This window comes from Prosopis cineraria, unplaced genomic scaffold, assembly GCF_029017545.1.
Source record: "Prosopis cineraria cultivar Desert tree isolate PC_DT_omini unplaced genomic scaffold, ASM2901754v1 PC2, whole genome shotgun sequence".
NCBI lineage: Eukaryota > Viridiplantae > Streptophyta > Magnoliopsida > Fabales > Fabaceae > Prosopis > Prosopis cineraria.
The window spans coordinates 6438037-6454122 of NW_026555333.1; the positions used below are offsets into that span (position 1 = coordinate 6438037).

General features: G+C 32.6%; 1 protein-coding gene and 1 long non-coding RNA gene across 4 annotated transcripts; both read right to left on the bottom strand.

Moving 5' to 3' along the window:
* Positions 1 to 5093: 5093 nt before the first annotated feature.
* LOC129304173 (uncharacterized) lies at positions 5094 to 6740 on the bottom strand. The gene is made up of 2 exons (XR_008591617.1): positions 6381 to 6740; positions 5094 to 5434 (listed from the first exon to the last, which is right to left on the bottom strand). It is a non-coding gene; the product is annotated as an uncharacterized LOC129304173 (long non-coding RNA).
* Positions 6741 to 7944: 1204 nt separating this feature from the next.
* On the bottom strand, positions 7945 to 14973 carry LOC129297732 (oligouridylate-binding protein 1-like). 3 transcript variants are annotated; one of them, XM_054936098.1, is made up of 13 exons: positions 14640 to 14971; positions 14355 to 14501; positions 13263 to 13324; positions 12919 to 13021; positions 12080 to 12156; positions 11700 to 11761; positions 11482 to 11569; positions 11195 to 11270; positions 10825 to 10855; positions 10604 to 10726; positions 9808 to 9893; positions 9060 to 9233; positions 7945 to 8552 (listed from the first exon to the last, which is right to left on the bottom strand). In XM_054936098.1, the coding sequence occupies exons 2-13, from the start codon at positions 14460 to 14462 to the stop codon at positions 8238 to 8240; spliced, it is 1305 nt and encodes a 434-aa protein (XP_054792073.1). In that variant the 5' UTR covers positions 14463 to 14501; positions 14640 to 14971; the 3' UTR covers positions 7945 to 8237. The 3 variants fall into 3 exon arrangements, with proteins under 3 accessions (XP_054792073.1, XP_054792065.1, XP_054792075.1); XM_054936090.1 differs by having other exon boundaries at positions 14724 to 14970; XM_054936100.1 differs by lacking the exon at positions 7945 to 8552 and adding an exon at positions 9416 to 9464 and having other exon boundaries at positions 9075 to 9233; positions 14724 to 14973.
* Positions 14974 to 16086: the final 1113 nt, after the last annotated feature.

The window sequence follows — 16086 nt, forward strand, 5'->3', positions numbered from 1 at the left end:
CACGCCTTCATTTGATCTTTAAAAAAAAAATTATAATAGTTAAACAAGTGCATTGTATTTTTTTAGCCTTTCTTTTTCACATATCTCCGTTGAGGGCATCGTGTATATAAAATTTAATTTACTTCTAGTTCTAATTATTAGAACTATCAAGGGTTAATGAGCAAATAAGACTCTGAATTCTTATTCAAAAATCATCCTGAACCCTGAATTCTTAAAATAAACAAAATAAATCCTAAACTTTTAAATTCATAGCAAAATAAACTTTGATCATTGACTTTTTTAACACATTACTGTCCACCTGAATACTGTACCATTTACGGTTAAATTCGTAGGAATATAAACCTGAATAGTACCTTCATGGATAGTAATAATGTTGTACTTGTTCTACCAGCCTTTGTTCTTGTTCAATTGGTACTGCTTGTTGTCCAACTGATAAAACTTGTTCCAGTCTTGGCATATTTTCTAAACATTATCAACTGTGTCACTTGTTTGCACCATATTATCCCTTCTAAGGATGGAAGCAATTTCAAAAGAGAGAAGTTAACTCTAACTCAATAAAAGAAATTAGTATGTGTAAGGTGATGATTGCCAACTCTAAATGCAATGCACTTTTACAAATCAGTCACAATTCACAACAATAGACCACATACTAATTCTTAAAATTAGAGAAATTGATATCAAGTTGTAAAATCTCTCTTACCAAACCACATCTTTATCACCAACACCTAGGTACTTATGAGATTAACCCAACAAGTTATTCTATCATAGTTAATTATTTTCAAAATACTTTTGAAATCAAGTTGTATTCTTTCACAAATTGGGATCCTAGTTTTCAAACCGTTTAAAATTATTTTCCAAGGACTTCAATTGGTCCAAAATAAAGTTTAAGATAATTACAAAATTATGAGATACCATTTGTTGATTAATAGATCTAGAAGTTAGTTGAAAAACAACCAATAGCACTACACAAAGAGCTGTACAGCAACATATCCCTCATTATGCCTCGCGTAGTGGTGTAGGCACCATGTGCTATGGTGCATTGGACAGTTTGATAGCAACTGTGCTATTAAATTGAAAACATAGGGATAGAATTCCATAGCACCCCATTTTTCTTTTCGATGTTTGATTAAGGTAATCTAACTGTTTACAAAAAGCTCTTTTAATACATTAGCTAGAGGCATGAGTCTTATTTTCAAATAATTTTACACAAAGAAGTTGAACACGAAAACTCATTTACATACTTTTTCACACTTTCCATAAACAAAGTGCCCAAAACCTAACTCTTACGCTAAAAGTTACAACTGACACTTAGAACACACTCAATGAACTCAAGACTATTTGTGCAACACACCAAATGCACAATATAACTCATATATGTCATTCTTAATTCTCAACCCCTTAATATCAAAATAGATGAGGGAGATTTAGCATTACATGAAATATGATAATCATTGCTTAAATAGTAAATCCTAAATTCAGTTCAATACTTGCATTAAGGTTTTGGTCTTATAGGAAGCTTACTCAAACTTATACAATTGCTCTATGGCTTCAAAATACAATAAATTTCCTCATGCAAACAAAGTGCAAGTAAAGAATCAAAACCTAATCCTAGTTGGCATTATCATTATAAGTTACACATTAGAATATAAAGTATGAGGATTTACAATAGGAACGAAATTCCTAAACCTCTAAAGCCTTTCCCTCTCTAACACTTAAGCTAAGGCCTATAAAATGTTAAGAGAGAAGGGCAAGTATAACTACTCAATAACTAAAATTCCTCTACCCTATGCAGTTGCACATTATTTGACATTTTTTAAAAAAATCATATATGAGGTATATAATCACATATCCTACAATTTCACAAATATCTCATGTCATTTCGTACAAATCATCATAATCTCATCTTTCCACAATTCAAATTACAAGGCACATCGCCACAATGCTAACAATCATGTGGCGATGGCCAAATCATAATAACAATCACATGACAATGGCCAACTCAAATATCACAACTTGCCACAAACTTAACATCCATGTGACATTTCGGATAATATATATGATCAAACTAACCTTACATCCTCCTTATACCTTCTCATTAAAACCATAGGCTATAAATCAAATAGGGCTTTATTTGTGTAATAATAGACTATCCAAACTCACCAATTGTGAGAAGCAGCCTGGCCAAGGTCACTAATCTCACTCTTAGATTATAGCTTCCCCCACTCTCGAATCTCTAGGGTGTCATAAATATTAAGCTATTTTCCTAGACAAATAGGTGGAAATAGCTAGGTTTGAGTTCCTCTACAAATAATGGGACAATCCCTTCACAAATAGTGGAACAGTGGTTATTTCTCGATTTTAATGGTAGCTGGCCGACTAGCTTTTGATTCCAATCATAAGTAGCCAATATCATGTGAATTTTTATCTCTTTTCCTCTCCCCAGGCGAACTCTTGCCAATATGATCAAGCAATCATTCATGCTCACATATAGCATGTTATTAACCACAACAGTGTGTCCAATTATTTATTAGCATTTGAAATGTAATAATTATGTATCTTATCTCATTATACATTTCCAAGGACACATAAGCATACAAATATAACTACTTAATATCACATATTTTACTTCTCATTATTTCATCATCGTATATTCATATCACATTGCTCATCATTTCATATGAAGTTTTCTCAATAACACATATAATTATAACATTATATAACTTCATTGAATAGTCACATTGCCATTAATACTTCACAACCACAATAATAACAAATTTAATGTCTATTTTCGGACATTAATGGAGCTATTATCCAATAACCACCAAAATCATTTATACTAAGTTTAAATACTCTAAACAACTCCCATTAACTTCATTTGAGTCAATGGGTTCGGACCCATAATCTATATGGACTGAAATTACCATCCTCATCTGAACCTTAACTCAAATCCTTGAGAAAATGAAAGAGAAAAGGAGAAAAATAGTTTAGAAATCAAGGAGAAAAAGAGTTTAGAAATCTTACCTTGGGTGTTTATAGCCTCCAACATACTCCCAATGTCATTTACAAGCAAACCCTAGCAGAGCTTGATGCATCTCTTTTGTTCTCTCTCTTCTTTCTCTCTGTTTTTTGCATCAGTTTGTATATTAATTTTGCAGATTTCGCAACAACGCATGTCCCTATGTGCCACATTATGTGGCACTGAGAAGGACATTCTCACCTGATGGCCCCATGCATTGTGGCGCACCGCGCACGTGCCACGACATATGACACAAAGGCTGTTTAACTTGTTTTTCTTCATTTTTTAGTCTCCAAGTGACCCAATTTCACTTTGAACCTAAATTATACCTGAAATCAACTAAAAACACTTATTATTCTCTTCTGATCACACACTACATCAACTTACTTACTTATCCTTATTAATCTTAGTAAATCAGGAAACTAAAAATCAAGATGTTACACTATATGCCGTGGCACACACTACACACGTTGCGACATATGACATAAAGACTTCCTTCCTTGTTTTTCTTCACTTTTGATGCAAAAGTGACCTAATTCACTTTGGACATAAAATTATGTCTAAGATCCCTCACTACACACCACATAAATCCAACTTAATTACCTTTAATTAGATTGATTATCAAGAGGTTGATTTTTAAGATGTTGCAAAAGGTAGTGAGAAAACATGGAAAATGACAAACAAAAGAGGAAGAAGACTGATTGGCTTTGCTTATGACTTATGTTGTTATTGGTGTTCTGGATTTATGATTAATCAGTTTAGTTATAGTCTTTAGTTGTTTCTTTCAAGCTTCTTTGACAAATTTAGAGATTGTAAGTCATGACATTATTGTTTTTTGAACTACTTTGGGTACTCTTACATTAGGATTTCCCAAGGTTTATGTAAGTCATTTCATTGCAGGTGGAGTGCTAGCGAGTCCCAATTTATTATTTACATATGAAAATTCATTATTTATGACTGGTGTGACTAGTTTATATTAGATGAATGTTTTGATGTGTGTGATTTTGTTAGTCATTCACAAGTGGTCATCTTAGATTTACAAATGAAAATTCATGAGTTACATATACAAAGTCATTATTTACATGTAGCAAATTTAAATTGAGTGAATGTTATGATGACAATGACCTTTTTTTATCATTAAAAATTGATCATCTTGAATTTTTATATGAGAATTCTTGATTTACTTATGAAAATAACTTTAATCTATTATTTATAGAAACATGAATTATGATTTGTGAATTAGAAATTTTTATTTATAAATTGTAAAGTTACAGTTACAAGTTAAAAGTAAATATGACTTTGATTTATTATTTATAAAACATAAAATATAATTTATAAATTAAGAAATTTTACTTATAAATTGTGAAGTTATAATTGTAAATAAAGAATAAACTTAATTTTTATCTATTATTCATAAAATATGAAATATGTCTTGTGAATTAAGAATTTTTACGTGTAAATTGTGAAGTAACAAAATAAATTTGTAAATTGAAACTAGTAAATGATATGTTGTAAACATGATAAAATGTGTAAATTCTAATAGTAAATATGTTAATTACATTTATAAATTATAGCCTTCATATTTTCAAAGAACTCTCATTTGTTTATTTACCATTTATAATTGCAATTTCATAATTTACAAATATAAATTTTTTTTTACAAGTCAAATTTCTTATTTTACAATTGAAAATGTATGCAATGAATTGTTAAAAAGTCTAAAAATTTTGGGAGGAATAATCCATAACAATCATCCTATTAAATTGCTGCTATGATTGTAAATAATGAATTTCCAGAAGTAAATCAATAATTCTCATTCATAAATGGATTAAATTCAAAATGATTACTTATTAATAATCATAAAACGTCATGAACTTGGCATCACAATAATCATCTTAATTGAACCTGTCAATCCAATTATAAATAATGAACTTTCATATGCAAATTAAAAATTCTCATTCGTAAATCCAAAGTGACCAATTATTTATGACGACAAAAGATCATGAATAATCAAATAACAATCATCGCATTAACTTGTTAGCCCAGTTGTAAATAATGAATTTTACACAATATATATGAATTCGAGTTAATTCACAACTTCATTTCCAAAACTTTCAACTTAATTGTAAGTCATTTACAGCTAGATCTACAATACTGTATACATATAATGATATCAACGGAACTAACCTAGTGCAATGTTTTCTATTAAGGATGAAAGCTTGATAAAAATTATTAATCCTCATATTCTCCCTTGTCCACAATGTTTGAGTCGAACCCACATTCTCGGTGTTCCTTCTCCAAGTCTCTCAAAAACCAGGTCCTTTGATGATTCTCCTCATTTTGTTTCTGATCAACAAATGCTTAGAAAAGGGGATCTTGAAGAAGAGGCAGAGTTGTTGAGAGCTTTGAAGTTATCTGAGGCTGATTCAATAGCATCAGTAAGTAATGATGTCGAGGGTCATGTAAATGGAACCAGCATGTCTATCAGTATGGATGATAATGCATACCAGTTTGCTGAAATTTACAACTCGAAGTTCCTAATTTAGGACTGAAATTTCAGTTTTTTACAACTGTGTACGGAGTAAATGGATGGAAAATGTTTATACAAACGTGCTAACATACCTATTAATAAGATACTCATATCTAAGGTGGGATTTGAATCAATAGCCTTGTGAGACATGAGTTGCATGCTTGCCAATACTAGACTAATCTTTGTTGATTAAGGCATTGTTTTTTGTTTCATTTTTATCTTTTCTTCTCGTTAGATGCATAAGAAACCAGCACTAAAAGACAAATTTGTTAGGAGCTTAGTTAGGATTCAACCAGTAACGAAGGAAAATATATTATAGTATAGTTTTGTTCTTGTTCTTCTACTTAGTTGTGGTTATAACTCTCACAAACACCAAATGAGAATGAAATTAAGATGAGTGAGAATTGAGAAAGTCACAATCACGAGACATTATACATAACTCTGTAATAGCAGTTTGAAGGCAACGTGCATGATCATAAGAATTTTTTACTAGTTTTTATTAAGCCGTGCTCAAAACAGATAGATGGGATCCACTGCACCAGAAATATTAATGCAAGGCATTCTTGAACCATGAGTGGATCAGAGAATTTCATTTGCCAACAAATTCACGCACTGCTAACTTTGAAACCATAGCAACAAGACGAACAAACTAGAGTGCAGTTCAGAACACATCAACTAGGCACGTAAACTATACAGCTCAAAATTTCAAAACAAAAACCAAAAATTAGCTAATACGTAACCAAACTCCCAGTGTGATCACAATTGTACCAAACACATATAAAAAAAAAAATAATAATAATAATAAATAAAAAGCAAGAGAAAGGGGCACCACAAAACCTCTAAGGTAACGAAGCAAATACAATGACAATGGAGTCAAAGACTGCAACGACGACGGCAAACTGCACTGGTGAGAAGGCAACGATGGCAAGTGATACGACGGCAACGCTGCATTGGTGAGAAGGCAACGATGGACGAAGACAACACTGCGTTGGCATGCAAAAGCCTTCAACAGAGTGATGGACGAAGGGAACATGTTGAGAGAAGTTCGGTAGTTTGATGTCGATAAAGAGGGAAAGCGATGAGGACGACGGTAATGAAAGCCCAGGGGAGCTGGCATAGAAAAAGCCTCTAGGTTTCCAACTCAAAAAAGGAATTGGGGTGCTCACGATGGCAGGCTTGAGTCGTACGCAGAGGTAATTTTTTTGGAGGAACTTTTGTTTTAGGAAGCACGCAGGACATAAAGATCTTTTCCCTTAAAATTTAAATTATATTCAGATCCCATAATATTTGGTTATAATTTTTAAATTTTATAAAATTTATTAAAAGAATTATAGTTAAATCTCACATAAAAAAATTAATTACTAAACGATCATTGATAATTAAACTAAATATCATTAATAATTAATTATGTTGTCAATAATATTAAGTTTAATTATCAATAGATCTTATAATAATTAATTTTTTTATGTGAAGCTTTAATATAATTTTCTTAAATTTAGTTTTAAATAAGTTATTTTCATAAAACCTATACATAAATTTTTTAATTTATTAAACATGAACGAAGGACACTGGCATTAAGCATTAGCAACTTCACAAGCATCCATATTCAATATGAAATATAATGAGATTATGCGTAACTTTTTCTTATTCTTTCAATATTTTTTTCATTATCTTTTCACATATTTTATGGGACACTTGCAACTCTATTTGCAGTCCCTCAATAGTCAATACACATATCTCATCTCAATGTGATTTAAATGTTAAAAAATACTCTCTCCACCTCAAATTATATAACACTTTTAAAAAAGATTCAGCGTCCCAAAATATAAGACACTTTGATAAAAATAAAATTCTATTAAAAAAACTTTTTCATTACTCTTACCATATATTCTCTTTTTTTAATATTCTTCTATCAATGAGGTATTAAATGTAAAAAATTTTTAAAAATTTATATTTTTATCTTGTAAAAGTAAGGCTGTAAAGTATATTTAATGAACTCTATTAATATATAAAATTTTATCTAAAATATCTTATAATTTAAAAAATTTAAAATGGAGGGAGTACATTTTTTTAAGCAAAATTAAGTTGCTATTTTTCCCGTACCGCGTTATTTTCCTTGCATCACGTGGAAAACCAATCTAGTTTTAATTATGTCATTTTCAATCTTAATAATTATCTTCTTCCAACAGATTAAAAGATAATACAGTGAAACAAATTTACAGCTATACCAAATTTAAAGAAATATTGTCATATTTATAATTTATACTAGGAAATAAGAATTAAGCATATATTAATTAATCTATTTAAGAAACCAATTACTTTAAAAATGATAATAAAAAAAAGAATTTTAAGAAAATAAAGTCGGAACTACATCAGAGTCCGGGATTTCGCCTTTCCACAATAGAACAAAAATCATGGAATTAATGACATGAAAAGTCCAAAATCATCATATACAAAACCATTAATTAATAAGAAACTAAAACCCAAAAAGAAAACCCAGCGGAGCAGCGTCTAGCAAACCCATGCAAGGTCCCTTTTTGGGTCATCAGACGAACAATGAAAAAAATACTACATATACAACACCATAAAAATAAATTTATGTGGTGACTCAATCAAAAGGCCGATTTTCGAGATTAATAACGGAAGGTGGAACTAGGAAGCTCGACGCATGGGATGGATCAATGCCCCCAGAAATCAACGATAGTACATAAGGTGCTGCCTTGAAGAATTACCAGAATATGCGTCGTACATGGCTTGGGACCCCCCAGAGCTTAAGCCAATGGAGGATGCAGCTAGGCCATGTTGACCAGTCATATGCACGAGAGCTTGACCTGAAAGGCCAGATACAGCAGCCTGACTCAAGGCCAGTTGGCGCTGGTAAGCCAATAACTCAGTAGGAGAATAGCCTTGGTTCATCCCTGCTGTGGGAAGGATTTGATATGGTTGTGCAGGAGGAGGTAGTGGGTTCGAAGCTGTTCCGGGAGGTGTTGGCTTGTTACCCCATGAACACTGCCAAAAAAAAAAAAAACGAGAAAAAAAGAAAAGAAAGCATACATCAATCAGGGATACGCCTTATTCCCACTCACATATATTATCCCAACTGTCATTTTGTGTCTCAAGGCATTAGCAGTGCATCTTATCGTTAATTTTCGATTGAGCACAAGCATTTTAGATTTCCAGCACTAAGAAACTTGGGTTCATTAGTCTACAACATGACACTGACAAGTAAGTCGTCAAAGCATGGCCTTCACGCCATATAGCCCCTTTTTGGCGCCGCGTGAGGGTAGGGCTAGGTGTGGGCTCAAGCATGTTAGCTCGAACTCCCACATGTATCTTTTGATTAAACGTCAAAAAAATAACCAGCTATCTGCAAGACAAGCAAAATTGCAGGACAGAAGCAAACTTGCATCCCAACCAATACCAAGAAGTGCAGGCCTTTTATATTCCAGAATCATTGCCAACCATGAAAGGGAAAAGTTCGTTGACCGTACAAGCAAAAAGCACAAGACTTTTCACCTTCATTGTTTTTCCACGAAGTATTCTTCCATTAGCCATCTGAATGGCCAACTCTGATTCTTCATGAGTGTTGTATCTTACAAATCCAAAACCTTTATCCCTTTGAACTCGGACCTCCTCAATAACTCCAGCCCCCAATGCATGGAACTGATAGTGGAGTTCATTTTGTGTTACCTATGACCACAGACAACATTTGTAGGAATGTGACAAGTTACTAATCAAATCTGAAAACCAAAGAACACATAATTTGAAAGAAACGACAATACTATTCACCATCCAGGTAAAAACAGATAAGACATTAAATCGAAGTAGAAGCAAGAGTATTAATGTAGAATTAATGAAGCACAAAGCATCACCTAAACAGCAAGTAGTGCTCCAAAATAATATATCGACTTCAGAGATAGCCTGGGATGCTCATTTAATTAGATCAAGGCCAAAATACATACAAATCAAGGGATTCGCAGTTCAGGTGATAGACAAAAATGTAATAAATTACAAACCAGGACAAAAAAACTGTTCATAAGTCAAAAAGGCTTTGGCCAAAAAAAAAAGTCAAACAGGCTTTAAAACGGTCAAAAGCATATAACCTATATCCACACTATGGTTAAGGACTATAAAAAGCCAAGCCAGTCTTGTTAACTAAAATAATTTCTCTGCTAGGGAATGAGACACTCACATCAGAGTTATATAATAATGTATTATGTGTTTAAGATAACCATAACGTTTCACCCCAGTTCTTTTAACTTACATCATGGGGAAGGTTGCCAACATAAACAGTGGTATAGGCAGGACTGTTTTCAGGAGCATCTTCATTATTATATTCCTGACCTCCATCTGTTGAACCATGGAGCAAAACAAAATGAATAGTTTATCTATCAACAAGTCCTAAACTTCCTAATCAGTTTACTCAAATATCTCTTCATACAAGCATACAGAATATAAAGTTTAAAGAGTTCAACCAAGTTCAAATGCCTAATAGAATTCCAGTCACCAAAAATTTTAAATTTTTCTATACAGAGATAAAGATATGGCTTCATGAAGAAATAACAGCTAATGCATAGGACATGGAAATTAAACAATAACAAGTCTTATCCCATTAGGTTGGTCGGCTACATGAATTGTTCATTGCCATAGTGCTCTATTGATATGGATATCGAACAATGTTGAATTTTTCAGTTAAATCAAAACTGCTATACCAGGTACCCTAAGAGCTAACCAAGCGCAACAATGCTTTCAGGACCCCAAGAATTGATTGTCTAACCAAAAAAACAAGCAATTGGATAAGTCACCAAGGCTATAATGGCATTAACTTGAAGAGGTATAGAATGGTAGATAGCATGACTTAACAAAAATTGAACTGCTTGAATTCACATGCTTGCACATAGGCATGCTCCCTATACATTGCGAATTACATGGCATGTACTGCAAATTCAAGCTAATGAGATAACCTAAATCCAGAGATTCAAAAAATCTACAGTATAACCAACATTTATATAGCAATGGAGTTGCATAATGGCTCAACATATTAAAATAATCCATGATACCTGAAGACCCATTTGTAAGCACAACAGCATTTTGAGTGTCATTGTTCTTCTCCTCACTGGTACTTATACCAGCACCCTTGGTTCCCCAGTTGCATCGTATTTGCCTATTTCCCAGCCACTTACCTATAGGAGGCATTAAACATCACGACTTGATTGCAACAAGATTTAAAATGTAATAATAATAAGAAAGAGACAAGACAACAAATAGTTAATTGCCTAACCAGTCATATCGTTGATGGCATTTTGCGCATCCTGCATATCAATTGCATGGGAAACACATCAATACAATGAACAAGCACCTAACTAACAGCTCAAGGACTAACATTTGGCTTAGTTTAACGAGATTTTGTGTTCTTAACAAGAGTAGAACCCTCTGCTTGAATTGAACTAGAAACAGAATTTTTTTTTTAAACATCCTTTTAACAAGATAAGATTTAGTCATACCTAGCAACATAAACAGGCCAAAAAATTTTGACAGAGCACTTGTAAGTAGTAACAGTCGTTACAGAAAATAAATCCCTTCTTTTCAGGTAAATCAGTTCATTTTTTTCCTGCACATTTCAAATTCCATTACAACAGAACAAGCAATACCTGCTGATCACGAAAAGAAACAAAACCATATCCTTTTGACCGACCAGTTTTGAGATCCCACATAACCTTTGCATCACTGCATTTAATAAAGACGGGAAATAAAAACTAAGTACCAAAAAACCTAAATATTGGGCAAGACCAAGTAAAGCCGCAATGGTCACACTACCCAAATCAGCTGTCCTTATTCAACTAGCTACCGAAAAATGACTAGTGACAATGAAAGAATACAAAATGTAGTGACTAAAAAAACTGATAAAGAATAATAAAAAAAGAAATGAGGAACTCACGAACAACTAGGATAGACTGAGAAGCATGCAAATAAAGTTGCATCAGTAACCTCTGGACTCAAATCACCAACAAATATATTGAAGTGCCCTGATATTTTGAACAAATTAAAGGGACTATAAAAATTCAAAACAAGAAATCCCCCAAGAAACAAATTGTAAAAATACAATGAAAATTATAACAATAATAATAACAACAAAAAGGCATGCCCAAAAGTAACCTGAAGTATCCTCCCTATGGGTATTGGCATATGCCCAATTCACCTTAAGTGCCTGACCATATCTGCAAGTGGTATAAAAATATATATATATATATATATATATTAACGCCATGTCACTATGACTTCATAATACAAGAAAAAGAAAAGGAAAAAAAAAAACTCGGTTTCAAGTTTCTCAAGATTGAAAGAATGAGACATTATCCTGTAAAATCATCACAGTAATATCTATGTTTCCAAAAACCATCACAGTAATATCTATGTTTCCCAAAAAAAAAAAAAAAGAGTGAAAATCCCAATGTCTCTACCCCTTAAACAGCCACATACAATGCCTCCTCATTCAAAAATGCCCAGAAAAACTAAAATACAAATATAATTCTTACAGTTGGCGTCCATGCAATGTCATTATTGCAAGAGCTGCAGATGCTCTATCATGGTAATCCACAAAACCATACGAGGACTGAAATGATGATGTCATGATAGAAAAACAAGCAAACAAATCAGTGGAAATCAGAAGAAGAGGGCATAGATGACAAACAAAAACAAGGAACACAAAAAGGTCAAAGAAATATAAATTATATGGAAACGCTACACCAAGAGCCAGTCAAGGGAATTTTTATACTGCTCCCCACTTCAGGAATTATGACAGCAAATAGACATGTAACAAATGTAAATTCTAAAGAAATCTATGACCTTCTCAAATGCTGCATTTTCTCTCTCAAGCTCTAAGCTTTCAGCTTACACAATTCCAGGTTAGAGAGGTCCATCTTACACTGCCAAGTTTGGTAAAAATCATAATAGAAAGGTGGTCACAACTTAGGACGAGAAAAAAGGTACTATAGCCTCATTCATCACATCATGAAAAGATTCCGACAAAGAGAGAACGTGAAATCAATAATTCTCTTATATTGAAGGACAGCTTCACTAGACATTTTTTACACTTATAAGTATGCACTGTGCCACTGTTAGAACTCCTTGAAATCTACCCAAGAAATTCCAAGAAAATTTCTCCGGAAAAAACTGAGTGAACAACCTTTTGGGAACACAATAATCCTACTCTCATCAACTAGCTCCTATGATAAAAGAAATATGAGACAATTACCACAAATATGTTATCTTTTAGCTATTAAAATAAATACTAATTAAAAGAGGCTCAAAAATCACGAACAACAAATTTTAATGGTCATGTACAGGAAATATTGAGTTGCAAATTGAAACAAACCTTTTCTTTCCTTATGAGCTTGCACCCAGCCAGAGGACCAGCACTTTGAAAGACTTCAGCAAGAAGTTTTTCAGTAACATTTACATGAATATTTCCTACATAACTGAAAGCACATGCTTCAGATTAATGAAGCGCCAAGTTAATAAGATTAGACAATTTATTTTCTGGTACACCTATTATTTTAAATCATATTAAACTTTAGTAGAATCAAATTTGCCTATCATCTACAGAAAACACTTTATTAGAAATTAAATTTATGCCTTCTATGACCAGAAATCAAACTACAAAGCATAGCAATTGAAAATAAACGAGGTGAATGGAGGAAAATACTGTATAACACTCACACACTGCAGCATGTAGAGGTGTCAAAGCCCGGAGGCAAATTTCCACTTGGAATAGGCTCAATCTGCAAGATTGTCAAAACAGAAGAATTAACAAGGGAAAGAGAGAAGATCCCAGCAACTCTGAAGAGACATTAAATAGAATAAAAAAATAAAAGAAAAAAAATTTTCTTGGCACATCCTCCATTCAAGCTGCTATATTTCATTTTAATTTCCCGGTTTTAAGTTCAGGAGGTTTGCAAAGTCTTCAAAAAGGTAAGTGAATACAGTTTAGCGCCTTCCATCTGGCCCAAGATCAACTTCACTCTGCCATGGTTTGAAGAGTCTTGTTCAATTCAACATCAATGCAAGTTTGTTATATTATTCCTTAACCACGTTATGCCATTTTAAATAATAAATTTAAGAGAAATAATCACCTAAATGTTAAAATAAAAAATAAATTTGTTCTTGAAAATATATTTTACTTATACCTTGAACAACTTCATAAGCTTTTAAGGATATTACAAGAATAAAGGCAACAACAATATTGAAACTGTCAACTAAATTCTAACAATGACCTCATAACACAATGAAAATGGCAGTTAACAACGCAGCAATTATCATTTTAATATTCAATAGATTATTTTTGTTTAACTAGTACGCGTCCAGTGCATTGTAAAGCCACAATATTTAAGGTTCATGAATGAAACAACTTGTTCGAATTTATAAAAATAGATATATACATACATATATATATATATATATATATAATGTAGAATATTGCAAGACGGTTAAGTTATTGGATAAATCACAAGAATGCTGGGTGAAGCACTTTAAACAGGCAATATTGCCTCCTTTTCTTTTCTTTTGTTGTTTCCCCTAATGAAAATGTGCAATGCTATTGGCCCCCGGAGAAAACTTCCTAATGTCAAGCGAACAGATTTAATATTCGATGCATTACTTTGAAAAATAATAACATCTCAGAAAAGCAACGGTCCATTTGGAAGGTCTTTCATATAAAATCTCATGCCTTGGCAAAGATAAGATACGGACAAGCGACTCTAGAAAACCAAATAAATCAACGTTGGCTGTTGCTAAAGGCATAAAGGAGTGAACCTGGGACATAGTAGCGGCTAGCATCCCAGGGTGATACATCTGATGTTGCTGAAGCAAGCCTTGCTGCATGAGGGCTTGCTGTTGCTGAAGCTTGAACCTCTGTTGCATGTTCCTCACCTTATCCCGTTAGAGATTATTATTCACAGCCTACGAGATGATTGCGACAGATTTCAAGGGGGAAAAAGAAAAACTCAATTAGCATTAGTAATCAAGAATCAGGAATTCAACGAAGACATCATATAATACAAAGAAAAATATTCTCAATGTGTAAACATTTGGATTTACCTTCTTTTTTCGGCGATCTAACTCGTGAAAATCGTTGAGGAAGAAGTGCATAATAGATGACATTTTAAAGGGAGATTAACTTACCGTAATTGTTAGACAGTGCACGAGCCTGCAGAACGAATTGTGATTCCGCGAATTCCTTCCAAATCTGGCTCCTCTGTTCGTGCGTTAGGATTTTCCACTCTACCACTATTCTTCAGGCACAAATGAAATGAAGCTCCGTCCGGTAATTCTCAATTAGGAGATTCGGAGCAGATGGTCGGTTTGGATCAATCGGAAGACCGTTCCTTTAGTTTGGCGTCTCTTTTGAAAATTCCTGATGCACTTCACTGCGAATAATATCGAACGTAACCATCATATATTTCTATTATCTTTTTTACCCAAAAAAGAAAGTCAAAACTCTCGTTTGACCTTATTTTTAAATCTATTCACTTAAATCTATTTTTTAATCAGAACAGATTTTTTATATTCTTCACACGGACAAATTTATTAATTTAATGTAAACAAAACTCCACATGAATATTGGAAGTAGTTGGCCTAAAAAAATGAATGTTACATATTCCAAAAGTGACGTTTCGTACTTTATTTCCTGGACTTTGTTTTGTTGGTTTTCTTTGAGTGACGTTGCAGTATTAATGACCCCAAAAAAAAATGACGTTTTCGCAAACGCACACAAAATGTGGCCAATTTCTACTAAGCATTTTGATCACATTAGTGAAGGAAAAAATATTTAAATGCATATTAGGAATTAGTCGTTTAAAAAAAAAACATAGAAGTCAAATCTTCAGAGGAAAATAAAGTATAAACTCTTTTTACCCAAACTGTCCTTGGAAATGGAATATTAGGAAGATAAAAAAATTTTAAAATTTTAATTACTTGCAAATGACATTTTTAATATTAAATCCAACAACTAATATGTTATAGTAAAATAGAATATATAAATACTATAAAATTATCATCCATTTCACTCAAATTTTTTAAACAAAACGGTGACAATAAACATCAATGCCTCATGTAAAGAACTTTTAAAACTTTTTTTTTTTTGGGGTTTTATTTAAGTCTTTTATTCTTTTTTACCAGCTACTTAGCTTCATGGAAAGAGCTTTTTTCTCTTTAATTCTTTTTTCTTTTTTTAACCACAAATATCTCCTACAAACTGTTGTTAAACTCTTTCGAAATATGAAAAATAAAAGGCATATTTTTCTTAATTCAGTTTACTATACGAGAAAAAATTGAAAATCAAACCTCAAACCGAACACTTGGGCTTGACTTACCTGATTCTATTCCAATTAAATCAGTCAAATTATAACAAATAATTTACAGTTTGTTTTACTTTTAACAACGTTGATTTATCTTCCTCCGGATAATCACATAATCATGATCACGAAAAAACTTGAGGCTGCTTACAATAGGCAAGATGTTAAAAGAAAAGAGACATAGAGATGTA